This window comes from Colossoma macropomum, unplaced genomic scaffold (assembly GCF_904425465.1).
Source record: "Colossoma macropomum unplaced genomic scaffold, Colossoma_macropomum, whole genome shotgun sequence".
In the NCBI taxonomy this organism is placed as follows: domain Eukaryota; kingdom Metazoa; phylum Chordata; class Actinopteri; order Characiformes; family Serrasalmidae; genus Colossoma; species Colossoma macropomum.
Genome location: NW_023496051.1, coordinates 2,823,628 through 2,851,278, shown reverse-complemented (window position 1 = coordinate 2,851,278; position 27,651 = coordinate 2,823,628). Strand labels below are relative to the sequence as shown.

At 39.9% G+C, this 27,651-nt stretch overlaps 3 protein-coding genes across 6 annotated transcripts; 1 reads left to right on the top strand and 2 right to left on the bottom strand.

The window, feature by feature from the left end:
• Window positions 1-2: 2 nt before the first annotated feature.
• gde1 (glycerophosphodiester phosphodiesterase 1) lies at window positions 3-10,270 on the bottom strand. Its single transcript, XM_036565107.1, has 6 exons — window positions 9,545-10,270; window positions 6,700-6,875; window positions 5,645-5,750; window positions 5,337-5,429; window positions 3,900-4,111; window positions 3-945 (listed from the first exon to the last, which is right to left on the bottom strand). The coding sequence occupies exons 1-6, from the start codon at window positions 9,809-9,811 to the stop codon at window positions 798-800; spliced, it is 1,002 nt and encodes a 333-aa protein (XP_036421000.1). The 5' UTR covers window positions 9,812-10,270; the 3' UTR covers window positions 3-797.
• tmem186 (transmembrane protein 186) lies at window positions 10,108-13,494 on the top strand. Of its 2 annotated transcripts, none has more exons than XM_036565112.1 (2): window positions 10,108-10,275; window positions 12,310-13,494. In XM_036565112.1, exons 1-2 carry the CDS (start codon window positions 10,111-10,113, stop codon window positions 12,997-12,999), a joined length of 855 nt encoding a protein of 284 aa, XP_036421005.1. In that variant the 5' UTR covers window positions 10,108-10,110; the 3' UTR covers window positions 13,000-13,494. The 2 variants fall into 2 exon arrangements, with proteins under 2 accessions (XP_036421005.1, XP_036421006.1); XM_036565113.1 differs by lacking the exon at window positions 10,108-10,275 and adding an exon at window positions 10,585-10,669 and having other exon boundaries at window positions 12,310-13,093.
• hmox2a (heme oxygenase 2a) lies at window positions 13,318-24,251 on the bottom strand. 3 transcript variants are annotated; one of them, XM_036565110.1, is made up of 7 exons: window positions 24,146-24,229; window positions 23,956-24,064; window positions 22,709-22,772; window positions 22,406-22,523; window positions 20,729-21,220; window positions 18,789-18,912; window positions 13,318-17,556 (listed from the first exon to the last, which is right to left on the bottom strand). In XM_036565110.1, the coding sequence occupies exons 3-7, from the start codon at window positions 22,762-22,764 to the stop codon at window positions 17,429-17,431; spliced, it is 918 nt and encodes a 305-aa protein (XP_036421003.1). In that variant the 5' UTR covers window positions 22,765-22,772; window positions 23,956-24,064; window positions 24,146-24,229; the 3' UTR covers window positions 13,318-17,428. The 3 variants fall into 3 exon arrangements, with proteins under 3 accessions (XP_036421003.1, XP_036421002.1, XP_036421004.1); XM_036565109.1 differs by lacking the exon at window positions 23,956-24,064 and having other exon boundaries at window positions 24,146-24,251; XM_036565111.1 differs by lacking the exon at window positions 23,956-24,064 and having other exon boundaries at window positions 22,709-22,832; window positions 24,146-24,227.
• Window positions 24,252-27,651: the final 3,400 nt, after the last annotated feature.

Genomic DNA, 27,651 nt, shown 5'->3' with positions numbered 1-27,651 from the left:
TTGCTGATGATGAACGTGATTCATTCACGTGACGTTACTGAGTAGGATGAGCTCATGAGGGTCATTTCAGGACGCCGGTTCATCACATTAATGACAGATTTGAGTCACTTACCTAAACAAGTGTGAACCATCGTGTCAGAGAGATCGGATTTGAGCAAAAAATCGGATTTGAGCAACGAGCCTTGTAACGTGAACGTAGCCTTAAAGCCTAGCAAATCGAATAATCAACATGCTATGTCTCAATCTGAATTATTTTGGGGTCAAACACCCTTCACTTGAGATAATAAAAAGTAACGGAATGGCCCTCCAGATGGCGCTGGAGAGTCCACTGAGGGGGACAAAGTTGAGAAAGGCTTGTTAAAACAGGTACTGAAACAGGCGACAGGATCTTTCCCTCCATATGAGGCAACAGCCGATTGTGTTCAACAGGACAGCAGGCTTTTCTGGTGAATAAACCGTATAAATATGCCTAATAAGAGTTCATCTTCCCTCTATTGACTGATATTCACGCATTTAACCAGTTTTTACATCAAACACCTTACATTCTTATTATTTTACATTTTAGTTGCCTGAAATACGAGTTCCCTTCATCATGATATTGCACACTATAACAGAAAAATAACGTTGTGTTTTCTGTTCTTACTCAGCAGCGTAAGATAAAACATAGTAAGATAATCTACTGCAGAAACATGATTTTAAGGTCTGCCTAAAAGTGTGGTTCAGTGCATGTGTGTGATGGTGTGTGTATGTAGGAGCCAATAAAGGAGACTGCGTGTGTGCATTGGGCACTGCAGTGTTCAGTAGTGCGGCTCACAGTCCTCCATCAGACTGTCTGTAATGTAGTTGATGTTCAGTAGCTGGTGGTAGTACTCCTTCTCCACGGCTGTGTTCACCGTCCACGCCACAACCTCCACACCGCGCTCTGCCCAGTACTGCACAATGTCCCTGCGAGAAAGAGAAAGTATGCATACAGAACACAGCACACTCAGATCTGAATTCCATACCATGGTGGACATTATGACAAGGGTGTGGAAGCAGATCCTCATGCCTTGATAAGTATGAGCCCAGGGACACTGAAGCACCCCTCACATTCAGGACGTTGTAATGTAAAATCTGGCTGAGCCTCGTTTCAAGCTGTTGTAAAATATCCTATGTACGCCATATCCTATGACCACCTCACAACAACTGAATTCTGCATTACTGGACACAGAAAACCCTTGTGGTGTTAATGGAACAACATTAGACTGTAATGCTCCTCGCATGGACCTCTGAGCGCACTGATGAAGTAAGAACCCAGATTTGTTGCAACTGAGGGGCTGGTTACTTATTTAAACTACAGGGAGATTCACTCGAAAGAGGCCCCGAATATTCTGTAATAACTCTCACTAGGATGAAGCAATCTGAATGAAACAACATGCAATGAGCTCCTCAGTATATGGAGCTTCAAACAAGCCGGGATGCCCCTGCGTCAGAGCGATGAGGTAGGCGCTGGACAGCCGTCGCGATGTTTAACCTCCGTTTACTTCTGGGTGTGTACCCCCATACTCCTTCATGTGTCTGGCAGAAAACGGAGATTACTTCCAGCATCACTTGTAATGCAATTGATTACACATACGTCATGGTATGTAGTGTATTTTTCTTGGTTCAGATTGTTTCATCTTAACGGGAGTTACAGCAGAATATCCGGGGCCTCTTTCGAGTGAATCTCCCTGTAGAATTACGCTGATCAGCTAGCTAACAGGATAAAAGATGGTAGGGGCAACTAAACATTATTCTCCTCTTTGAGCAGTCCATGGTTGCTTGGCAACAACATATTCCAAAGCAGTGGTGGGGAAATAAGGGCCAGAGTCCAACATAGTTTGGCAGTGTCCCTGCTCTAGCACACCAACTAAACCTGATAATTGGCTGATGTGTTGAATCAGATGTGTTTGACCATGGAAATCACCAAACTGTACAAGAGTTCCTAGCCCTGCTCAAAGAAACTACATTAGTTGGCGGATTACTAAAAATAACGTAAATTATTAACTTCTATGTGAGGTTTATCGTATTATATGTTCGCTGTTTTATGAATGCAGTAAGCCACATGAGGCTTTGCATTTTATCACAGGTAAGAGGGATTTACTCTGCTTCACATCGTGCCTAACAACACTGTAATGCACAGTGTCTTGTGGTTTATTGCTTTACTATATAAACGGATAACGGATGCGTTCAAAGCTGCTGTAAAATACACAATAAACACACACAACAACTGAATTCTGTATTACTGCGACACGAAAAAACCTTGTGCTGTTAATAGAATAATGATTGACTCATTCTGTTCGCATGGACCACTGAGTGAACTGATGAAGTAGGAACCCAGTTCTGTTTAAACTGAGGGGCTTACAGCTTATTTTCTGAACTAGAACTAGGCTGATCAGCTACCTAATAGGCTAAAATATAATAGGCTAAAAAACTCCATCATTAATATCACAGCCTTGAATTAACGTACTTACGATACGATTAACTGTATAAAAGTCTAAAAAAAATGTCACTTGAATGTCAGACACGCTTCAAATGTCTGTGTTTCAGTCAGAAGTCGCATCAAACCCAGACTGAATCCCAAAAGGCTCCGTACTCCCTAAATAGTGTGCTAACTATGAAAGTTTAGAAATTCTAGCCTCTACAGCCAAATAGTACATCATTTATCGAGTGTGGATGTGTCTGAGTCCCAAATGACTGTTTCTTAGCTGTATTTTGCTCTGTTGGGCTGCAGGGGTCAGTATTTCTATGTAGTGCACTATGTAGGGAGCAGGGAGCCGTCTGAGATTCAGCCCCAGCGTGAGAAGACTGGATTGGTGCTAAATAAGACTTGCGGAAGATTGGATTGGTGCTAAATAAGACTTGCGGTGGTAATTTGCTGACCAAAAAGTACTTATAAAGCGAAAGTTTTTTTTGTTGCATTAAACAGTGCTGTGATATTATATGTTCATTGTTATATGACAAAAACAAAAAGTTCATGAAATAACCGCAGTGTAGTGACTAAAGTTCTTCTCCTCATTCAGGGGACCACGGTTGCAACGATACCACATGCAATAGTAACTATATTTCTTGGCGGAATTCTTGTTTATGTTTATTATTAATAATGACTTAAAATATTTTCTGAAAAATTGTGTATTTCATCATATTTTATGTTGGCCGCCGTTTTATAAAAGCAATAAGCCACTTGAAGCCATGCGTTACTGCGATTTTGTCAATTAATTAACACATAATGTGTACTTGTTGTAGGGTGAAGTTTGTATTTATATTGAACACAGCCCATCAAATAACACGTTTTGTTAACACATCCTCCATAAGGAACAAACTATGGCATTATTCTGCAAATTTTAGTGCTTAGTTACTTTTTTATTTGGTAAGTTTAACATATTGTAAAAAAATATATAATAAAAGTTATAAAATGTGCATTTGCTTTTGCTTAGGCCACATTTTGTGTTTTAATTTTTCCCCCAAAATATTTAAATTCAGCAAATAAACAGTAATTGTGCATTAAAATTAGCAAAAGTGTGTTCTCTGTAATGGATGTGTATTCATTTTCACCATAAACAAAACATGCAACCTGACCAGAGGCACCCAAACATTTGCATACAACTGTGTGTAGTTTCAAAATCTGCATTGTTGTACTACATTCTTCCTGGTGGCTGAGGCAGTTGTGTACTTCTAAAGTTAGTTTAGCAGTTTTTGCTCATGATGCTTAAACTCAACTTGAAATCAAAGTTGAATCTTTTACCTGAGTTCATGTCTTTGGTCATATTAAGTACACTTCATCATGCCTAACATGCCTTCTGAGTTTTCTGTGATAAAATCATTGTTTCCATTAAAAATGAAGACTGCTGTGATGATATAGTGTCACAATAGTGACTCACGTGGAGATGTAGTTTTTCTGCAGCAGGAAAGCAGACACGCCGCACAGGTTCCACAGCAGGTGATGATGCGCCCAGTCCAGCAGCACATCCAGCACCTGCATCCACAGGTGTTTCCATGTCGACGTATAGCGAGGTGACCCGTCGCCAAAGCGACTCAAGCTCCAAGGGCGGTGCGTCAACGCTGTCACAACCTCTGGATCCGCCTGCCGCATCTGGATCATGAAAGACAGGCGAGACAGATTATCACCCTTCAACCTGGTACTGAGCATAGGCTGTTATTGTATGATATACTTTTAACTAGATTAAAGGTACGATAAGGAAACTTTTGTTCATGATGCATATTAAAGATACAGTAACTAAAACAATTTGTGGTTTTCAGTGAAAATATGATGAAAATAAAGCTCATTCAGCTTTTGTTCTCTACAATATGCTGGCCAATTGTCGGTTACATGCAGGGACAGTGGTGGCAATCCATGTTCTGCTCTCAGATACTACTATTGCAAGGTTAAATATCTTTTACAGACCAGAGAACAAAGGTAACCTCAAGAGAAATTATAGCACACACTTTTGGCAAAATACCTACAACCCCATTGCCAAAAAAATTGGGATGCTGTGCAAAATGTAAATAAAAACAAAATGCAATGATGTGCAAATCATTTAAACTCTATATTTAATTGAAAATAGTACAAAGACAACAAATCAAATGTTAAAACTGAGAAATTTTATTGTTTATGCTCATTTTGAATTTGATGCCAACAACACGTTCCAAAAAAGTTGGGACGGGGCAACAAAAGGTTGGTAAAGTTGTATAATGCTAAAAAAAAATTATGTAAAAATTATGTAATGCTGTCTTGGTAGTGTTTTCCTTATTTAACCTTTGTTTACATTCTGCACAGTGTCCCAACCTTTTTGGAAATGGGGTTGTACATTTAGAGTGTACTACTGATTTCAGTGGTTTTTACTGTGTGCTTGGGAAAGATCACTATGTTAGGATGGATTAAGTGTGTTTTTTGTGTAAGCAAGACACATGTAGCCTGGTAAAAAGATGTAAGCCATACCTTTATAGACACCCGTGTGCCATGTGCAACCTCAGTGTTGTAGCTCAATGCAACATTCTGTCATGCTTTCTGTTTTTTGCCATAATATCAGAACACATGAAAAAAAATTTCAACAAATCCCTTAAAATTACTAAAGAGAACAGCTACACTGGTAACCTAGCTGCTAACATTAAAACAGCTGAAGCTGGGGAACTTTCTGCTTATCCTATCAAACAGATGTTCACCCCTAAAAACCTTGACCTATCCTAACAGTGTGAACTTTGACATGCATACAAAATAAAAGTTGTTTATCAAGCGCAAGAGTGACTCTCCCTGTGGTAGGTTATTGTAAACCAGTTCGAGTGAAAGGCCCACCTAAATGACCAAACAGAATAGTTACCCTGTAGATGACTTTGGGTTCGAAGGAGCAGACCACACTGGAGTTGTAGAGCACTGGGTGCTTCTGATACAGCTTCTTCAGAGCTGCCGCTGCCTGGACAGAGAAAGACAGCAACAGTCAATTCTATGTATTTCCTCTGAGCATGAACATGGTTGAGCCACGTAGTAGCCATTTACGTAACAACCCTGGAAAAGTAGAATTTGGTTAATGAGAAAGTGTAAAGTAGATCCAGAGATAGTAACAGCAGATAAATACTGAGTCCCTTTATCTAGTAGAGATATGCAGCAGAGCCCTGCTGATGATGTTACCTCATCTGCATGACCTTTGACATCGAAGTAGATGGTCAGCTGGTGTTTGATGCATTCCTCCACAGCCTCCTGCAGAGTCGGGACCTTCTCTCCTCGGAAACGGTCACTACAGACAACCAACAAAAATACACTCATTGCTGGCTTCAGTGGCCATCAGTACCTTGCTGAGGTTCGACAGTGGGTGTCTATCATTACAAGTACAACCCCTTTGGGTGCAAAAATATAAATAAAAACAGAGTGCAATGATGTGCAAAACATTTAAGCCCTATATTTAATTGAACATAGTGCAAAGACAAAATATTAAATGTTTAAACTCAAATTTGTTTGTTTTTTGAGGAATAGTATTTGAGAATAGTGTGTGTATTAAAAACAGCATTAAAATCACTGAATGGGCTCAGGAACACTTGTCTGTGAACACAGTTCATCACTGCATCCACAAATGCAAGCTATAACCATGCAAAGAAGAAACCATATTTAAACAGGATCCAGAAACGCCTCCACCTTCTCTGGGCCTGAGCTCATTTAAGATGGACTGAGTTGAAGTGGAAAAGTATCCTGTGGTCCGACAAATCAAAATTTGAAATTCTTTTTGTAAATCATAGACACAGCGTCCTCCGGGCTAAACAGGAGAGGGACAACCTGGCTTGTCATAAGCGTGAGTTCAAGAGCCAGCATCCATGACGGTATGGGGGTACATTAGTGCACAAGTAATGGGTGACTTGCGGCACCTTTATGAAGCCACCATTAATGCCGAACGATATGTACAAGTTTTGGAGCAACACGTGCTGCCATCCAGACAACGTCTTTTTCAGGAAGGCCTTGCTTATTTCAGCAAGACAATGCCAAACCACATTCTTCACGTGTTACAACAGCATGGCTCTGTAGTAAAAGAGCCTGAGTGCTAAACTGGCCTGCCTACAGCCCAGACCGGTCACCTATTGAAAACATTTGGCACAGAATGAAATGAAAAGTACGACAAAGGAGACCCCAAACAAGCTGAAATCCTATATCAAGTTAGAAAACACCGTTCCGTCTGTTTCTCTCTGATGTTTTACCTCAGTCTATGTTTGGCTGCCGCATCCAGTTTGTTGATCTCTGAGAAGCACAGTTCGCTGAGTGGTCCCGATCCGTTGGTAGTACGGTCCACTGTTTCATCGTGCATTAGAATAGGAATGCCATCAGCGGTGAATTCCAGATCCAGCTCCACTCCTGTGGCTCCATTTGCGCTGGCCTGTGAGAAGAGATGCATGTAAACTACTACACAAAGCTGTGATTAATCACATGCATACTTTTAACAAGAGCAATGGAGATGCCTCTTGTGCAAACAGAGGAGGAACTGGTTACTGGTGATTGACCAACTATTTCCACCAGTTGGCACGTCTAAACTTATTTTCCTTGCAATAGATCTGTGAAGGATACAGAAAGTATAAAAATGTTCTACCATACCGAACATATAGGTCCGAAAATGTGTCACTACAAAATGTGAAATGCCATTACTAATGACTGTCACGCGCATGAAAACATGGGATCAGTTTTTAGGATAGAGCCTTACGGCAAAATTAGTCATGAAGAACATTGAGGAATGATTACTGAAAAACCTATCAGGTCTGTAGGGTGCAGCCCAATCTCCGTCTGGAAAAAAGGCCCCTTTTCAGTGAAACAGACGTGCAGAAATGGGGTAGAAACTAGTTACATTCAGTTCTATACACTTTATACTAGTTACATTCAGTTCAATTAAGTCAAGGCCACCACTTAGTAGGGTGTGGGAACAAGATTATGCCTTACTAAGTTGTGGCTACACATTAGGATCTCATTCCCATGCCTTACTAAGTCATGGCCACGCATTAGGATCTCATTCCGATGCCTTACTAAATCGTGGCCACACATAAGGATCTCGTTCCCATGCCTTACTAAGTCGTGGCCACGCATTAGGATCTCATTCCCATGCCTTACTAAGTCGTGGCCACGCATTAGGACCTCGTTCCCATGCCTTACTAAGTCGTGGCCATGCATTAGGATCTTGTTCCCACGCATTAGGATCTCATTCCTATGCTTTACTTAGTTGTGGCCATGCATAAGGATCTCATTCCCATGCCTTACTAAGTCATGGCCACACATTAGGATCTCGTTCCTACGCCTTACTAAGTCGTGGCCATGCATTAGGATCTCATTCCCATGCCTTACTAACTCATGGCCATGCATTAGGATCTTATTCCCACGCTTTACTTAGTCGTGGCCACGCATTAGGATCTCGTTTCCATGCCTTACTAAGTCGTGGCCACGCATAAGGATCTCATTCCCATGCCTTACTAAGTCGTGGCCACACATTAGTAGTGGCAAACATACCTACTCGCCTCCTCGAGAAGTGCCACAATAGTTTGGTCCAGTTTAGAGATTAGACCCACTTCTGATGACGTATCTTGAAGGTGAAGAGAAACTACAAGTGCTTTGGAGTGGAAACAGGAGGACGGCGTGTATGATTTTTTCTCAGAAACTGGGGGAAATCAAAAGGCTAAACTTGCAATGAGGAACCCGGATATCATGCCTCTATTCATTAATGGTTTTATGACTTGCTTGTGTAATGCATGCTGGGTATTGTAGTGAGAGGAATCGCACGAAGGAAACAAAATTGTGAATTCTGCCAAACCGACGAGGCTGAGGGACGCAAGACTGTGTTACAGAATATATCGTAACACGGCTGATAACATAGTGAATGCTAGTTTTAGGCCAGAATTCCCCTTTAAGTTTAATTAGTGTTTTCAAATGTTTCAAATAACATGTTTAGTGCTTCTCGAGTATTTGTGTGAGGCGCCGACTTCTCCTCAGTTCCTTTCAGTCATTCACATTCAGTTCATCATTCCTTTCTTTTGGTAAATGTTGATTCAGCAGCTGGACTGCTTTGCTGTTGCTCACACTTCTCACTTTCAAGCTTTGAGATCTTAGTTAAGACCAAAAAGATCCCAAAAAAGTGAAAAAATGGAACCAAGCAGACTTAAAGGAGAAGTTCACCAATTTTTCAAAAAATTGTACATAATTAAAGAGTTGAGGTGCAAAGACATTCAGAGCGGTTTGGTGTGAAAAGCTCCGTTCTAGAGAAACTTAGTCAGGATTGTTCACAGTGGTTTTGATAGGAACCAGGCATCCACCTCTAAAAGCTCCCTCACAGAAAGTTATACATGAAATGGTTATGAATTCACTGCCTGATGTCTGAAACATTGTTTTATTATAGTTTTGTGAAAAAAAAATTGGCTTAAAATGTATTTAAATCCAGTCATGGAAGTGTTCACAGTGGTGGTGATAGGAACCAGACGTCCACCTCTCACAGACGGCTAATACATGAAATGGTTATGAATACACCCTGGCTGATGTCGGAGACATTGTTTTATGATAGTTTTGTGAGGTTTTGGCTTCAAATGTATTTTAATCCATTCATAGTGGTGGAGGGATAAATGAAGGATGTAAAAATGAAGGAGGCAAAATAGTCCCCAAAGAAAACTTAATTCTGTCATGATTTATGACCATTTTACCATCATCAACATTACATATATATCATGTGTAGATTCACTGGTGGTTTTGGATGGTAAATAAATGCCTATATTTGTATTGTAGACATTGTGACCCCTGGTTCTCCACAAAAGAACCATTTCACACCAAACCACTCTGTTTACATCTCAAGCACTTCATTATTCAGAATTTGTGCAAAATGGGTGGATTTCCCCTTTAAGTCCCTATGCTGATTGAACTTGACTGAGCTGTGTTTGGACTCCTATAGCTAATTTACTTACTTTCACTCTTTTTCTTCTACTTGAGAGATTATTTGACTGAATTAACAACTCCTGAGTGTGGTTTTATCCTGCATTACCCACCTCTGGATTGGGAGCATTACATTAGAGAACTTACTGCTCGAATAGCTGCTATCGTGTTCTCCGGTGCGTCGTGTCCACCGCCGCGGTGAGCCACCACCGACACGCCGCCGGAGGCGAGTCTGGAGCCCGGCCGCAGGACCTGCTTCGCCCGGCTGGCCGGAACCTGCGGGAATCGGAAGAGCACCACAAAAAGGTAGAGGGAGGCCGTGAGAGCCGTGGACCACACGGCGCTCCTGGTTCCCAGCAAGACCAGCAGGAAGACGGCCGAGAAGCAAGTAAGTCCGTCCCCCAACTGCAGCATAGTGTAAACGGACAACCTTGACAAAAACAACGACTGTTCTGAGGTAAAATAACGACCGTTAGCGTTTCAGCTGCGCTCCATTCATTCCCCTCTAAAACAACAGCCGCTGTTGCTATGGTGGCAAAAGCAGACGAGCTCTCGGCTCAGTCGGTCGGTCGGACGTTTTATATCCTATTATAAAGCCACAGCAGCGAAACACCGGCGTTTAGAGTTCCTGCTGGACTCTGACTTGCGAGCGAAACCGCAGTAAAATTGGCAAAGAGCCCATTTCAGGACCTGTCCTGTCAAAATCAGGTCACATGACGTCCGTAGCGCTGGAGAAGGACGTGTATTATCATATGGTGGTGAAGAGCGTTACCACAACACTTACATACGCAAGACAGAGTCCACTATCTGCGGCTTTGTGGGTGCGTCGTAATAATGCGAGGGGACGAATGGCAGGACGGATTTTCGCTGAGCCTCAAGTAATTTTACCAGAAAATTACTTTACTGTACTTCTTTTTACCGCCTTTACTTTAAAGTAACTTTAAAGAAAGATTCAATTCCACGTCAGTCAACATATTTTCACTGGTTACAAACAAAAAATACAAGCTGTTGGAAACTGATGGACTAAGTGACGCCATAGAAGGAAAAGTGACCCGATGGGTCAATTTGTATATTATCATAGTCATATTTAAGCCTATGGGAGATATTTTTAGTAAATCGGTACCAAAATGTTTTTTTTTATATGTAAGCGCTTTTCTAAATTCAAGAATGTGCTATTTGATAAAAAAGGGGACTCTTATTTTGAAGAACAACCTCGTACTTCACAGGCTAGCGTTAGCGGTTACGGTCAGTGTGCAGACCTGAGCTGAAATGGTGAGAGATTTGTGGAAATATAAATAGTATTGATGCTTATTATACGTTTTTATGATATAGAAATAAGCAGCATATATTGTCCGCGTGGTACCTAAGCGGAAAAACGTACAAATGTCTTAAATGAGTTAGCTGTGTAGGCTAGCAGAGCTGTAGTTACGGTTACCGTTCAGATGTAAGGTCAGTGAGATTAAGATTAACAGAGACATACAGTGCAGCTTTACACTTTGGTATTAGTGGCAGTGTTTTCATGGATGTTAGCTGAAGGGGAATTCCACCGACTTTTAGACATTTCTGCATAATTGTTGACATGTAAACAAACTCATTCAGAGTGGTTTGGTATGAAATGGTGCATTGTTTAGCAATTTATTTACAGACTTTGATTTCTTTACAGTGGTGGTGATAGGAACCAGGGGTCACCATGTCTACAAAGCATATATACACACTGCATTTACTATCTAAAACAACCAGTGAGTTTTTATATATGATGGTAAATGTAGCTGTAGCACAAACAATAGCATACATTTAAATAAATAAATAAATACTATTATCTGTATGAGTTTGGCTACCAACCAGCATGCAATAATATTTTTTTTTGTAAAGTTTGCCTTTGTGAAGAAAGCAGGAATATACACCGATCAGGCATAACTTTATGACCACCTCCTTGTTTCTATGCTCGTTGTCCATTTTATCAGCTCCACTTACTATATAGGAGCACTTTGTAGTTCTACAGTTACAGACTGTAGTCCATCTGTTTCTCTGCATACTTTGTTAGCCCCCTTTTACCCTGTTCTTCAGTGGTCAGGACCCCCATGGACCCTCACAGAGCAGGTACTATTTGGGTGGTGGATCATTCTCAGCACTGCAGTAACACAGATATGGTGGTGGTGTGTTAGTGTGTGTTGCGCTGGTCTGAGTGGATCAGACACAGCAGTGCTGCTGGAGTTTTTAAACACCTCAGTGTCACTGCTGGACTGAGAATAGTCCACCAACCAAAAATACCCAGCCAACAGCGTCCTGTGGGCAGCGTCCTGTGACCACTGATGAAGGACTAGAGGATGACCAACACAAACTGTGCAGCAGCAGATGAGCTATCGTCTCTGACTTTACATCTCCAAGGTGGACTGACAAGGTAGGAGTGTCTAATAGAGTGGATAGTGAGTGGACACAGTGTTTAAAAACTCCAGCAGCACTGCTGTGTCTGATCCACTCAGACCAGCGCAACACACACTAACACACCACCACCACGTCAGTGTTACTGCAGTGCTGAGAATGATCCACCACCCAAACAGTACCAGCTCTGTGAGGGTCCATGGAGGTCCTGACCACTGAAGAACAGGGTAAAAGGGGGCTAACAAAGTATGCAGAGAAACAGATGGACTACAGTCTGTAACTGTAGAACTATCTTCTATAAGACAAACACATAAGCAGAAGTTGTTGTTGCCATATGCATCATAATATTTTATTATAGTTGAACAGGCTTAGTGATGCTCTTTGTAACGAAACATGCAGTTCAGTGTTCTTTAAGTACTGACTGTATTCAGTGTGCTCAGAAAAGCAGATTGTGATGTAATGTGATGTAGCATATCATGAAAATTATGTCATATTTCGCACCCCTTGTAAATGGTATTGTCTCATTACAGCTGAGGCCACCACGTTTGATCCACCTGACCTTGTCCTTAGCAGCTTCTGGACGCCGATGTCACCATCCACCCCAGAGTATCCGCCAGCTCCTCTTCTCTTGCACACAGGCAAGGACAAAATGTGTGAGTCGGACAGCTTCCGTCACACTAAAGCACACTTCACTCTGCTTTCCACAGTATCAGGCTCTTGCGGCCTGTTCTGATCTCGCCTCGCAGGAATACTCGTTAATCTATGCCTTCCCAGCCATCAGAGGACTGCGGGCGCTCTCCAGACTCAAGCTCCTACAAACAGGGGTCACCGCCGCTCTCCTGCCCACCGTGTATTACTTCTACCTACAAGGACAGGCGTCCGTCACTCTTCTGACCTACACCACAGGCATAGCTGCATTCGCAGCCGTTATGCTCTACACCATAAGCCACTACATCAGGCGAGTGGTGGGGATGATGTACCTGGACTCGACCCAAAGCACCTTAAAAGTGTCCCATCTCTCTTTCTGGGGACACAGGAGGGACGTGTACCTGCCTGTGTCGGACGTCATGACGCTGGGAGATACGGGCGACTCTCCTGGTGAACCCATCCTACGGCTGAAGCGATACAGCTGCTCCGACACACTGTATTACTTCCCCAGGCTGGGACGGGTGGTCGACAGACATGGCTTTGAGAAAGTGTTCGGGACTTTGACACGATAGGCGTGTGCGTCATTGACCTGTAACCCTTTAAATTATGTCTGATGTATTAATTATTTGCTGTTTAAAAACAGATAAAGTTGCCAAAAAAGTTTCACACACAGCTGTTCTGGTGTATTTTATATTCTTCAGAAGGTTCTTTAGTATTGACCAGATTAATCTCCCCCAAAAAACTTGGGGGGAAAAGTCTGAAAGCTGAATTTTACTCACTTTTGTTTAAATAAAAGTTTCATGTGGTATTTAAATATTACTTAAGTGTCAAAACATACCATTCACTCCCCCGTCCACATATTCATTACATATTTCAAAACTGCCATCAAAAACTCTTAAGTACAATGATTTTTTTATTTAATATTTTACATAATGCACTGCACATAATCCATTTAAACAAGGCTAATTAAGTTACTCAGTGTTCTTTAGGTACAGACGATATCCACGACATGCTCAGAAAAGCATACAATCACGAAAACAATAAAATGTTGTATTGCCACCCCTTCATGCCAACCTCTCCCCAGAGTCCTCTAGATGCTAGCCAATGCAGGCGCCTGTTAGCTAATGTTACAGAATTGGCAGTTAGTGCTCTCCTCCAAGCGTGTTGAATCCAATGATGTTGTATTAGCAGCAGTTTAAAACAATTAGGTGGTGCTTTTTATGTGTGTCTTAGAGCGTGTTCGCTTTTACGCTTGGTAGCATCGTCTGTTGGGGGCAACCTCACTAGGGGATGGAATTGGTCACAAAATTGGGGAGAAAATTGGGAAATCTGAAAAAAAAAACGAAGCTTCAAGATGAGGAGAGAAGCACACCTCTGACAAAAAACGTCTTGGTTCATTACCTACTTTCGAGGTAAGAATGAAATTGTACTAATTTAATTAAGGAACAAGCAAAAAAGCTTCAGCTTCCAGCTAATCTGTAAATTACTCAGCTCGTCTAATTGGTTTGGTTGTATTCAGAGAGACGTCTCAGGTAACAAGGCTATTAAACTGGGCCAGGAGGTTGACGGTTGACAAAACCTCACCTTTTACTGGTCACAAAACTCTCCACTGAATTTGAGGGATACGCATGTTTGCCAACAATATTGGGAGAAAATGATGACTATCTTGTGCTCTCAAGATAAAGCTGCTGTGAGATAATGAGTTAATTATCTTGTTATTTCAAGTTGTCTTGAGATAACAAGTTAATTATTTTGTGATCTCAAGATAAAGTAGTTATCTTGAGATAATAAGTTAATTATCTTGTTATCTTGGGATGACAAAAGTTGTTATCTTGTGAAGATAACATGTTAACTCTTGTTCTCTTGAGATAACAAATTAACTATCTTGTGCCCTTAAGGTAAAGTTGTGAGATAATGAGTTAATTATCTTGTTATTTCAAGTTGTCTTGAGAAGTTAATTATCTTGTGACCTCAAGATAAAGTTGTTATCTTGAGATAAGTTAATTATCTTATTATCTTAGGATAACAAAAGTTGTTATCTTGGGATGACAAAATATGTTATCTTGTAAAGATAACATGTTAACTCATTCTTTTGAGATAACAAGTTAACTATCTTGTGCTCTTAAGATAAAGTTGTTGTGAGATAATGAGTTATCTTGTTATTTCAAGTTGTCTTGAGATAAGTTAATTATCTTGTGATCAAGAAAAAATTGTTATCTTGAGATAACAAGTTATCTTGTTATCTTGGGATGACAAAAGTTATCTTGTGAAGATAACATAACTGCCTTGTTCTCTAGTTAACTATCTTGTGCTCTCAAGATAAAGTTGTTGCGAGACAAAGAGTTAATTATTTTGTTATCTCGGGATATCAAAAGTTGTTATCTTGATATAAGCAGTTATCTTGTCAAGATACATTAACTTTCTTGTTCTCTTGAGATAACAAGTTAGCTATTTTGTGCTTTCAATATAAATTTGTTGTGAGATAAGTTATCTTGTTAGTTCAAGATAAAGTTGTGTCTTGATATAATGAGTTAAGTATCTTGTGATCTCTAGATAAAGTTGTTATCTTGAGGTAACAAGTTATCTTGTTATCTTTAGATAACGGAAGTTGTAATCTTGAGAAAATGAGTTTTCCAGCCCAACACAGGAATTCCAGGCTTATGTTAGCTTAGCTTGGGTAACCATTGACTTATGGTTAGCTCAGCTGTAGTAACCACAAATAAAGAATGAGATACACTCTTTACGCAGTTTAACACAGAGATTAATTGCATTGAATATTTTGTGCAAACCTGCGTATAAATATGACATTATAGCAGAAAAGTACCCAACACAGCAGGAGTAGACACAGGAGCTGTGGTGTGCAGCACGTAGAGTGCAGACAGAACAGCTACTATATAGTTTTGAACAACACAAAGCTCAGTTTCTGAAAGAGAAGACGGTCACGCCCACCGTCCGGGACAGAACCAGATAACCCTGTTTCATATTATTTCCTTTCTTGTGTAAAATTAGCGCCTGGAATTACAAAGCCTGTGTGAAGAGGAGAGCGAAGAGCCATCTGGTGGCTTCTTTTTGGACTTACAGCATTCAGTCCATCCTGCGGTGTTACAGCTAAACAGCCTCCCTCTGACCGTTTCTCCCTTTTCCTTCTATACACTCTTCTCCCACATCGCACCACACGCACATTTGCTGAAACGAAACTTGTGCAAAAGTCCAGAGAGGCTATGAGGTAGTTACAGTTTTCTGAATTGTTATCTTGAGATAATGAGTTAACTAACTTGTGCTCTCAAGATAACAAAGTTGTTGTTGTGAGATAATTATTTTGCTTTTTCAAAATATAGTTGTTGCCTTGAGAGAATGAGCTAATTATCTTGTGATCTCAAGATTAAGTTATGTTGAGGTAACAAGTTAACTATCTTGTTATCTTTAGACAACAGAAGTTGTAATCTTGAGATAACAAGTTATCTTGCTAAGATTACAAGTTAACTATCTTATGCCCCCAAGATAAAATTGTTGCGAGATAAGTTAATTATCTTGTTATTTCAAAATAGAGTTGTTGTCTTGAGAAAACGAGTTAATTGTCGGGCGATCTCAAGATATCAAATTTGTTATCTTGAGATAATGAGTTAATTATCTTGTTATCAAGATAGTTATCTTAAAGTAACAAGTTAATTATCTTGTTATCTCAAGATAACAAAAGTTGTTACCTTGAGATAACATTATCTTTTTAAGATAAGTTAACTGTCATGTGTTCTTTAGATAAAAAGATAACTAACTCAAGATAATAAAATTATTGTGAGATAATGAGTTAATTATCTTGTTATTTCAAGTTGTCTTGAGTTAACAAGTTAATTATCTTGTGATCTCAAGATAAAGTTATCTTGAGATAATGAGTTATCTTGTTATCTTGGGATAAAAAAATTATCCTGTTAAGATAACAAGTTAACTGTCTTGTTCTCTTGAGATAACAAGTTAACTATTTTGTGCTTTCAAGATAACAAATTTGTTGTTAACGATTTTGTTAGTTCAAGATAAAGTTGTTGTCTTGATATAACGAGTTAATTATCTTGTGACCTCAAGATAAAGTTGTTATCTTGAAATCACAAGATAATTAACTTGTTATCTCAAGGTAACAATCCAGAAAATGACAGCAACAGTTCATGGCCTCTCCAGACTTCCGTAAAAACTTGGGACCTTTTTAATACTTTTTTAAAAAATGCCCTCACAAACTTAGACTGGCCACTCGAAAGTGAATCACACCTACGTTGCTACTCATGGCAGAAGAAGAGGAGGTAACAGTGACCACCATATTTTACACTGGAATGCCCTCACCCTTGGCTACACACTTAAGTTACACACTCCAGCTGCACTGCTGTGTCTGATCCACTCGTACCAGCACAACACACACTAACACACCACCACCACGTCAGTGTTACTGCAGTGCTGAGAATGATCCACCACCCAAATAGTACCTGCTCTGTGAGGGTCCACGGGGGTCCTGACCACTGAAGAACAGGGTAAAAGGGGGCTAACAAAGTATCAGAGAAACAGATGGACTACAGTCTGTAACTGTAGAACTACAAAGTGCACCTATATAGTAAGTGGAGCTGATAAAATGGACAATGAGTGTAGAAACGAGTCATAATGTTATACCTGATCGGTGTGTAGCCCAGCAAATCGAATATTATTGTTTTAAAATATTAAACATTTTGAAGTAATTTACTGATGTAGCTTAAAAACAACTCGGAAATGTGTCAAATCCCAATGATTTCTGGGCAAATTCTGCTTCTGAAGTTGATGTCTGCGTTCACACTGTCCCTCACCCTTCCAAGGGCTAAGCTAACACACTTCACTTGAGCTAATTAATAAAGCAGGGGTCACCAATCTTATTGGGCAGCAGGTTTTCACTTTCACTCCTCATCTACCAGAGTCGAAACGGAGAGATCCTTTTAAGGCATTTGCTACAGGCTTATGTTCCAGTTGGTCGAAACCGCTCTATGGTAATCACATGAGGTACCAAGCAGCCAATCCGGTGACAGCAGCGATCCATGTTGCCAGCAGCACTTGACCAGTAGTATGACTGAGCAGCGTCTTGACTAACTGACGCACATACGTCGCGTTCCCGCTAACCGCTGGATAAACACAAAAAGGACACTTTTAGTTACAGCAATCAAACAAACAACTAATATACACCACTGACAGATTTGAGCATGTTCTACTGTGATGATTCATAGTCTTGCTGTTAAAGGACTGCAAAGATAATTGCGTTGAACAATGGACAGGTTTAATATTTGGCCCAAAATGCTAATGCGGCTAACAATGAATAAACACTGACTAGCATGGCTGAGTTTGCAGAATGCTAAAGACTATCACTGAGTGTGTTTACAAGCACTTAATAATCTAATAACTGCAGAAAATCAGATTTTGTCAGTAATCCGATCAATACGTTTAAATGCACTTGAGTAATCAGATAATGGGAAACTCCAGGTCTACATGAGTCAGACAGTGATCGGATTTGACGTGACGTAAACGTTACGTGATACTCAAAATTCATGCCACGTTTTTTTTTAAAAAACATTGCGTTACTTTACCTGAAAATATGAGCACACATCAAGTAGAAGATTAAGAATATTCAAATCCTTCATTTCATCAAGCATGCATTCGGTTTCAGCGTCGCTCCAAAAGTGTTTTGCCGCGTCTCGCAGCAACACTTCTGCTTATTTCTGGTATCGCTGCCTGTTTTTCGCACATGCGCATGATTGAGAAATGCGAAAGAAATCAGAGTAAGGGTACACATGCACTGAGAAACCTGATTACTGAACTAAAATCTCTTTCTTCATCGGATTTCTTAATGGATTTCTAGGCCTTACTCTGATCTAAGAAATCAGAGTATGCTGTTTACACAACCATTTGAATAATCAGATAACTGCAGAAATCTGATTATGATCGGATTATTGACTGCATGTAAACACACTCACTGATTATTATGAGCACTAGCATTAATGGAAAAAAATGAAGCAACACAAAGTGGCAAAACTGTTGTTTTTTTTCCTGCTGGAGTTTTTAAACACCTCAGTGTCACTGCTGGACTGAGAATAGTCCACCAACCAAAAACATCCAGCCAACAGTGTCCTGTGGGCAGCGTCCTGTGACCACTGATGAAGGACTAGAGGATGACCAACACAAACTGTGCAGCAGCAGATGAGCTATGGTCTCTGACTTTACATCTACAAGGTGGACTGACAACGCAGGAGTGTCTAATAGAGTGGACAGTGAGTGGACCCAGTGTTTAAAAACTCCAGCAGCACTGCTGTCTGATCCACTCGTACCAGCACAACACACACAAACACACTTTTTCACTCACCCATCTTAGCAGCGTAGTACGGACATTTGCTAATGTCTCCTCCCATATCACCATGAGCTGGGAAGCCGATGTCTTGCACCTCCTCTTTAATACCTTTCCCAATCTCCTGCAGCTCCTCAAACACCTGTTGAAATATCAGTAAGGACCAACAAACCAACATCATCAAAGAGACAGAGAGAGTTAAAACAGTAGTACGAGCCATCTTGAGGCCTGAACGTAGTCCACATGCATGTTTATAGATAACAGTATGTCACACGGTGTAAGAGACCACATGAGCACATCTATTTGAGGTTACTTGAAAACTCAATGCAGTTTGAGGCAAGTTTGTGATGACTTAGGCATGTGGTTAGCACAATGCTAATTAGTGTACACACACTTCCACCACTTGTTAACTACATTTGCCTCTTAGCTCTGACCCAAGACTAAAGAAACAAACTTTGGACACCAAACATGTCTCGGCTGATCGACTGCATATGTGGTAAAGACTAAAGTTATTTATTAACTGCCTGTTTACAAAATTCTGATAAGTCACACCTCCCTTAGTTATCATTGCTACATCAGTAAACTTTTAGCTCAGGCTACCTGATAGCAAGTGCTAACAAGTCTTTTAGACATAGATACACATACCTAGATGCTGCGTTGGGTCCAGCCGGTCACGCCAACGGCGCCGCCATTTTGGGGAGGTCAACATCACTGCTGGACTGCATTCAGTACCATTACAGAGCAGCAGTTTAAGAAAGATTCTGTCCAAAATTACACTATTTAAAGAATATTACACTTAGAAAGTGGGATAGGATTATATAATGGAGGGAACGCAGCGATCCACACTCATGTCTGTGTGATGTGTATTGTTTGTGTGATGTTTATGTAGATATGGCCGTGTGGTTGGTGAAGCACAGAGAACCTGTTGATGTGATTGTTTTTCCTCTGGTTTTATATTAAGCTTATTTCATTTAATAGTCTATTCAGGGGGTCTTAACTTTATGCAGTAGATATTTATTTACAGTGATGGTTAAAGCTGTGTAGCTGGGTAAGTTACAGCATTCCTTAATCCGTGTAGATATTCATAATAGATTAACATTAGCACCTTACACGAAGCTGAAATCAGCTTCTTATTTGCCAGCTTCTTGTTCAAATTTCCACCTTAAATGATGCATCGGCCAGCATCTTGTTCAAATTTTCTGGTTCCACCTTAAATGGTGCAGCTTCACGCACCAGAAAGTGACTGCTACACCATTTAAGGTGGAACGGGAAAATTCGAAGAAGAAGCTGGCGGATAGGAAGCCAAACTTCGTCCTTCTTACTGTGTTTTGGGGGGTTTATTTTATTTTTATGTGTATTAAGATTAGAAGTGATTCCCACATTGATGGATCTGCTGATGTGTGTGAGTTTGTGTTTTTACTTGCGCTAAACTCGGTTTTTAACGTCAGGTGCAGACTGAATACTTTCCTACTGGTCTGGACGGCTAATTATCACGATCAGTTATTAAAGTAATAAAAGCTAATAAAAGGCGGACGCACAGACGTATCGCCTCAAACAGAGAACAACAGACAACGCAGCATCTAGGAGTGTATATCTATGCTTTTGAACTAAAGTTTTGACTAATTTACTGCTAAAGCCATTGTACACTGCTGGATTATACTGAGTTCTGTGGAGTTTTTCCTTCACTGGATGGAGGACATACCGCTTAGAGATGGCTGTGATTGGCTGGGAGGCGTGTAAATCATACTTTTGCTAACGGTCAATTGTGTTAAACAATGGATAGGATTAAAATAACTGATTAGCATGGCTGTACGATGCCATTCTTAAGTCTATATAATGCTAAACAACCCTTACTCACTATCAGAAACGTCAGCATTATTGAATGAATTGGATTGAATACTGCACTGAATTCAAATAGCATCAATAAAGTTTAAATAAGGCACCCAATGCTTCCCCACCTCCAGATTGAATTTGAAGGCCAGGTTGGCCTCGGCCACCAGCCTCTCCTTGGTCTCAGCGTCCACCTCCAGTTCATTCAAGCGGCTGCGGTAGAGCCTCTTGAAGGCTGCAGGCTTGTGGATGGCCTCGAAGTGGTAAAAGTGGATGCCCTCTCCAGTTGGCGGCAGTTTCAGGGCTCGCTGAGCCACTTTCTTCAGTATCTGCCCCCCAGATAGGTCCCCCATGTAGCGGGTCCAGGAGTGGGCCACTAGTAGATCTGGCTCATGCTGACCCACATGGTGAATGCGCTCCACGTAGGGCCTCGTGGCTGCCGAACAGCTGATCAAGTTCTTCCAGTCTGATCCGTACAGATACTCCAGGTCCTTGGCCAAAGCTTCTTGTCTGTGCAGCTCAGAGGGGAAATACACTGGCACAAACATGGGGTGGTCCTTGTTTCTCTCTATTTCTTCCTCAAGAGCTGAGTAGACGTAGTAGAGTGCAGCTGTGCCCAGCTGCAAGAGAGTTAACAGGATATTAGACATGCAAACGTTGCACATCTATTTAGGATTAATAAGATTTTCAATTCAGAAAACAAGACTTGATTCAGGTTTTTAATATTTTATATGTTAAAAATATCTTGATCTTATACCAAAGAGGAACCTAAAAATATAGAAAGGTGTTTTATATTTCGGTACATGGTTTTGAAGTATGCTTTAATTGTTTCACCTTTAATTGTTATACGTAACCAGTCAGTGATTAGTGTCAGAGGTGACGAACAATGACAATTAGTGCCAGGACACCTCTACGAAAATGCTATTTTCTGCTAGCTTCCCTATGGGACTCTAGTAGTATGTTAGTGCTAGGCTAAAAGCGATTCAGATGAACATTTTGTCTATATTAAACATGGACATTTGAAACTTGTAAAAAGCAATCCGTCTTTTATTTCAAGCTTCTAACAGCCATATTAACGTATTGCTGCTGTCGAAAAAAACTTGAGTCTTTCTTTTTTTAACATAATTTGAAAATGCCTGTTGCTTACATTGTGTGTAAATTTCATGATGAATGGACTAAAAGAAACGGCCCAAAATGACTTGGAAAAAGTCTGGTTCCATTGACTTACATTAAAAGTAAAGTAGGTTTTTTCCTTCTCCTGTAAAGATACCATTTTGGAGATACGAGATTCCAACAACAGCGATATATTTTAGCAGTTTTACAGTAAACAATAAAAAGCCCTGATGGATCTGTTGCTGTTATCAAGGTCAAACAACTAACTGAAAAACAATGGTCAAGGCTACCACTTGTATTGACAGTCAGTGATGTATCTAGAACTTACAGAAGGCCTAGAGTGATATGCTTTCTTGCAAAACTAGTCACACACTGTAAATGTAAAAAGTGATCAGTTAATCCCACTGTGGTTAATCTGACACCTTCAGTCCAGCTCCCGAAGTCCTAACCAATGGGAGAGCTCGGTTGGCTGTATCTACTTCGATACTGCAGAAGAAAATCCTGATTTGACAGTTTCTTTTGGCCATTTCAAGAGTTTGACTCTTCTGTTTTTAACCAAAAGTTAACAATGAAATAAGAGAATTACTACTGTACTTGCAGAGTTTAATCATAACAAGCCTAGAAGGTCCTGAGAGTGACTCACTGAATCAACGTGATGTGCTATCAACAGTAAGAGTGCTCTGATTACAGACCTTAAAGAGTTCCCTCTTTATTCTTCCTCTGAGGAAGTCTTTGGCAAAAGGAGAGTTTTCTGCTCTGTCATGAGCCTTCTTGGTCCCTGCGGTCAAATATTCTGACAGGTCGTCAGGCCTGAAGCAGAAAGATGAGAAATTGAGCATTATTTATAAGCAAATGCAACAGGAAAACTAGTTATTTAAATAGTAAAGGTATCTGCTATAAAGGTATTATCCATTCATAAGTCTTTACAGATTCCTTTGAGGGCCAATTTACAATGCATTTGAATTACAACCAGGAAAAGGAGTTCTAAAAGGCACCTGAGAATTTCATTGTCGTCGTCATCATCATATTTCAGTATTTCGTCAGCAGCCATATCGTCGTCTGAGGAGGTGGCCCAATGGGGGGGTTACCGGGACACGACCAGGGATCATGGAATACAATCAGAAGCATAAAATGGGGGAAAATTAATACACTGTCCTAAATTTATTCAATGTATCCCAATGCAATACATAAAAATAATGTATTCAGAATACATTTACAGCACAACTTGGTAAGGCAGAGGAAAATCCAGCTCCCACAGTCACCCGAGAGTTCAGTACAACACCAATGCTAAACTTACCACTCGCAAACTTGTCCACTAGACACACTGAGATTAATAACCGATCGTCATATTGATTTATCAGTCTACTCAGGCTTTAGCAGAGCTCAGTAACACTAAGATTAACAACTGATCATTACATTGATTTATCAGTCTACTCAGGCTTTAGCAGAGCTCAGTAACACTGAGATTAATAACTGATCACATTGATTTATCAGTCTACTCAGGCTTTAGCAGAGCTCAGTAACACTGAGATTAATAACAGTTCGTCACATTGATTTATCTGTCTACTCAGGCTTTAGCAAAGCTCAGTAACACAGATTAATAACTGATCATCACATTGATTTATCAGTCTACTCAGGCTTTAGCAAGAGATTTAGTGTTTGTAAACAAGTCGTTATTTTAGGTCTTCTTTAGAATTCATCTATCAAGCATGTTTCCTACATTGTGCACTGAATCTAAAATAGTTTATAAACAACCATTGATGGGGTTTCTTTTGAAGACTGAACTTTTAATGTAAAGAATACTAAAAAGTATTCTCCTAAACTGTAATAAGTAATTGGATTCTATATACTAGCTTTGCAAAATGTAACTTGTACTGAATACACATTCTTAATTTCTGTATTCTGAATATATAATCTCAATACTCGTATTCCATTACATCCCAGCCCTAGTAATGACCATGTCAAGGTCACAGATATTCCATAACAGGTCAGTGGAGGTAGTCCAGAGGACTGACTTCATTATTTACAGCTATTAACAGCTAACTGTCTGAAAGATCAGTGACCCATTCACTGAAGTGTGATACATTATCTAAAACCAAGATAATGGTGTCAGTGCTGTTCCCCCTAACTAATACTCTTGCACAACTGTTTACTCGACAACCTGAGCCCTATTTGGAAATCCCACCATCTTTATCCTCTTACCTGTAATTGAAAATACGTATATATCTATATCAACACTCACTGAAACCGTTGCAAAGCCTAGTCCCAAATCCCAGACCGAGCTGTTTGTGTTGAAGTGCTGTTCCACACTGCTGCAGGCCTTTTAGGGCAAAGTTTTGAATTCTCTGCTCCTATTGTTGGACCATTTTGAATGAATACACTCCGGGTATTTACATAATATCATGTTGGCCTACATTGTTTATGTTATTTACCTTGTTTTGCTTCCGGTTTGATGTCCTCTTCGTGCTCTGAAAGAGTTGAGAGTCAGCTTTGTTTACCTCCCGTGATATTTTCACCACCCGTATTCCGACTAGCCCCGCCTTCCTGCGCTGTGATTGGCTAGCAGTCAATAAACACGAGAAGTCCGCCTGTTGGGTTTTTAAAATTATTATTTTATTAAAGCAATTATAAAGAAACATTGATAATATACATCTCTACAATGAGTGCGTGAATGGGTAAATTAGATAACAAATAGCTAAATAAATAAATAGATCGATAAATAGATAGATAGAAATAATAATAATAATAATAATAATAACAATAACAATAATAATAATGATAATAATAACACCAAGATATAATATTGATAATATATTTGCAAAGCTCCCGAGGTCTCCATTCGCCTTTTTAACACGATTTTGCTTTTGGAAATTTAATGTTTTTCAGATAAAACAAATTAATTAATAACAGGTTTAAGAGCTCTGTTCGAAAAAAAATAAAAGGCCTGCTGGCGGACGTAAACCAGGCCTACGTCAGAATACGTATTAGCCAATCCCAGCACAGAAGGGCGGGGCTTACCGGAAAACGGGTGTGAAATGCAACGCGGTCAAATTCGTGGCCCGGATCACGTGTGTGATGATGAAAACCGGGCCTCTGCCCCCTGCTGGATGGGCCGGATAGCACACTCAAACCCGGCTTTACCAGAGTTTGAAGGGGAGTCTGGTTACTTGCTGTTTCTCCTGCTAAACGCCAGAGGGCGCCCGCGAACGAATCCTCAATGAATGGGGGTGAATGGAGCTCAACGGCTAAAAAGGAGAAGTTAAACATGTTTCTAACCATTTTAAGGGAAATTCCTTTAAGTTTAGAAAGTAGGAGGATATGTTTTGCTAAAAAAGGAAAACCTACCAAGATGTTTCTGTTTTTCTACAGCAAAAACATTTTTAAAAGTCACCGTACACACTTAAAGAGAATGGTTATGTTTAGTACGACGTTTTAGGGCCACTGTTAATGAAAATAAACAAAGTAGACTTCGAGAATAAAGTCATATTCGGAGGGTAAAGTGGGCTGACTGTAGGGGGGCTAACTGTACGGGGGCTGCCATAACGCGTTGGGGTCTCGGTTGCTGTACTGGCACCGGAGCTCCACTCACTCCTGTCTCTCTGTGGATCATTTTGATCTTCATTCTCACTGTGTGTGAAACTTCATGCCCTCTTTGAATGGGGGGAGATGTAGCCCCCGATAGCCGTGTAGACGACCCTCCCTGAGATTCTCCTTCAACAACACAGACAGACAGTTTCGTCCGAGTCCGTCTGGCTCTTTATTCTAGATAAACACAGTTTCCTGCTCCGCCGTTTCAGCCGGTTCTTATACTATAACAGGCTGGTGCTGATGTGCAGGAGAGACAGGGAGACTGAGTGTTTCTTTATGGGTGAATCGATATGAAAGTAGAACTCCACCAACTCACCGCCCTCATTTAACACGAAGAGGTGCTGCTTCCCTTCGCAAAGCCTTTGGCCACAATAGTACGACTTATTTCTCAAAATAGTACGACTTTTTTCTCTAAATATTATGATTTTTTCTCAAAATATTACGACTTTTTTTTTCTCGAAATAGTATGACTTTTTTCTCAAAATATTGAAACTTTTTTCTCGAAATATTACAACTTTTTCTCAAAATAGTACAACTTTTTTCTCAAAATATATGACTTTTTTCAAAATATACGACTTTTTTCAAAAAGTACGACTTTTTTCTCGAAATATTATGACTTTTTTCTCAAAATAGTACGACTTTTTTCTCGAAATATTATGACTTTATTCTCGAAATAGTACGACTTTTTTCTCAAAGTCTACTATTTTTATTTTTATTAACAGTGACCCTAAAACGGCTTCGTAGTTTAGAACCAAGAGTTCTGTATAAAATCGTTTCATGCTTAAATGGTTCTCTGCATGGTGAAATGGCTCTTCAGACTCATAGAGAATGTGTTCAATGTAGCACCAGAAAAGGTTCTGCTGTTGTTACAATGTCAGGGTAACTCTTTTTGATGCTATATAGAACCATTTTTAAAAGGTTCCATATACAACACGTTCTCCATCAACCTGAAAAACCATTTCGCAATCTTTTTTTAAGTGTGCACATCTCAAATATTCAAATATCCCTGAAAAACCTCGCCATGTTTCATCATTAGGAGATTTAAAGCTGAAACTAGCGCCGCAGAATCAGCACAACAGCACCATCTAGTGGACACTACCCGGAACATCACCATCATTTTGCATATAGAGTGCTGGGCTGTCAGGTCCATGTCATGTGGTGGAATACCTGGCTCAGGTGGGCTATAACTGCAGTGGAGTAGATTAATATATACAGGGTTTTCAAACACACTATAAACAGTATTTTAAAGGGCGTACGTCATGGATGAATTCATTTTTAAATTAATTAATTAATTTGACATGTAAAGTATGCAGACACTGCCAAAGATTCACTCCTTGATCTGTACAGTCTAAGTTTGGAAGCTAAGCTGCAAAAACAGCCCATGTCGTCTTGTTTTTGTGATGTCATAAAAACACAACTCATCCACAAATGTCTGCCTATTCAGCCTTCAGCACTTTAGCCCCGCCCACTCACACTGAAGTTATGAGGAGTGGTATATCCTTGACTGCTTCTTGAATGAGGCACAGCACAGGGCAGCCAGTCAGAGCAGAGCTCATTTACATGTATCAGTCTTAAAGGCACAGTAACAGACAGCCTGGAAAGGTTTGAAAGTGGTCATACAAAAATTAATTATACCACATAAATATATATATATATATATATATATATATATATATATATATATATATATACATATATATATAAATAAATAAATATAAAAATGTGTTATATATTTTGTATATAACACAAAAATCTATATAATATAATATAATATGTATATTAGCCTCTTGTGACTGAAACGTACCTAATAGCGTGTAATGCTTCCACGAGTACGAATAACAGCTGCGATTCAATTTAGCATGGACTGGACAAGTTTCTGGATGCAGACAATCAATTCACAAACCATGACACTGAAGATGGTCACCTTATGAGGGCATTCATTATAAAAGACACTTAATCATAACCATCAATCATATACAGTTCATTATACTGTACACTTGATTCTATAACATGAACAAGTTAGCAGTGTAGATGAGACAGACAACCGCAGGACTTAATTTGAAGAAGAAGCTTAAGACATACTATTATTATTATTATTATTATTATTATTATTATTATTGTATTACTTTTTTAATTATTATTATTAATAATAATAAAATAAATACTAATAGTACAGCATTCATTCTTTCATTGTGTATTGATCTTTATTAATGTATTATTAGTTTTAAGTTGTTGTTTTCAACGTTCAGTCGTTAATCGAGTCTTTTCGAGGAGGAGAGAGACTCCAAAGCAGTGTATACATTTAGTGTAATGAGTGCAGTTGCAGGTTTCCTCCGCTAGATGGCAACGA

What these genes read in the sequence shown, in the direction of transcription:
- gde1 (XM_036565107.1), bottom strand. Translation starts at nt 9,811, where the DNA reads ATGCTGCAGTTGGGGGACGGACTTACTTGCTTCTCGGCCGTCTTCCTG. An exon ending in GCAGCCAAACATAGACTGAG is followed by an intron (nt 5,751 to 6,699) that starts GTAAAACATCAG and finishes GGTTGTCTGTAG; the next exon opens with TGACCGTTTCCGAGGAGAGA. An exon ending in CAGAAAAACTACATCTCCAC is followed by an intron (nt 946 to 3,899) that starts GTGAGTCACTAT and finishes TCTTTCTCGCAG; the next exon opens with GGACATTGTGCAGTACTGGG.
- tmem186 (XM_036565112.1), top strand. Translation starts at nt 10,111, where the DNA reads ATGACGTCCGTAGCGCTGGAGAAGGACGTGTATTATCATATGGTGGTG. An exon ending in GGATTTTCGCTGAGCCTCAA is followed by an intron (nt 10,276 to 12,309) that starts GTAATTTTACCA and finishes GTCTCATTACAG; the next exon opens with CTGAGGCCACCACGTTTGAT.
- hmox2a (XM_036565109.1), bottom strand. Translation starts at nt 22,764, where the DNA reads ATGGCTGCTGACGAAATACTGAAATATGATGATGACGACGACAATGAA. An exon ending in GACGACAATGAAATTCTCAG is followed by an intron (nt 22,524 to 22,708) that starts GTGCCTTTTAGA and finishes TTTCTGCTTCAG; the next exon opens with GCCTGACGACCTGTCAGAAT. An exon ending in CCTTCAAATTCAATCTGGAG is followed by an intron (nt 18,913 to 20,728) that starts GTGGGGAAGCAT and finishes ATATTTCAACAG; the next exon opens with GTGTTTGAGGAGCTGCAGGA.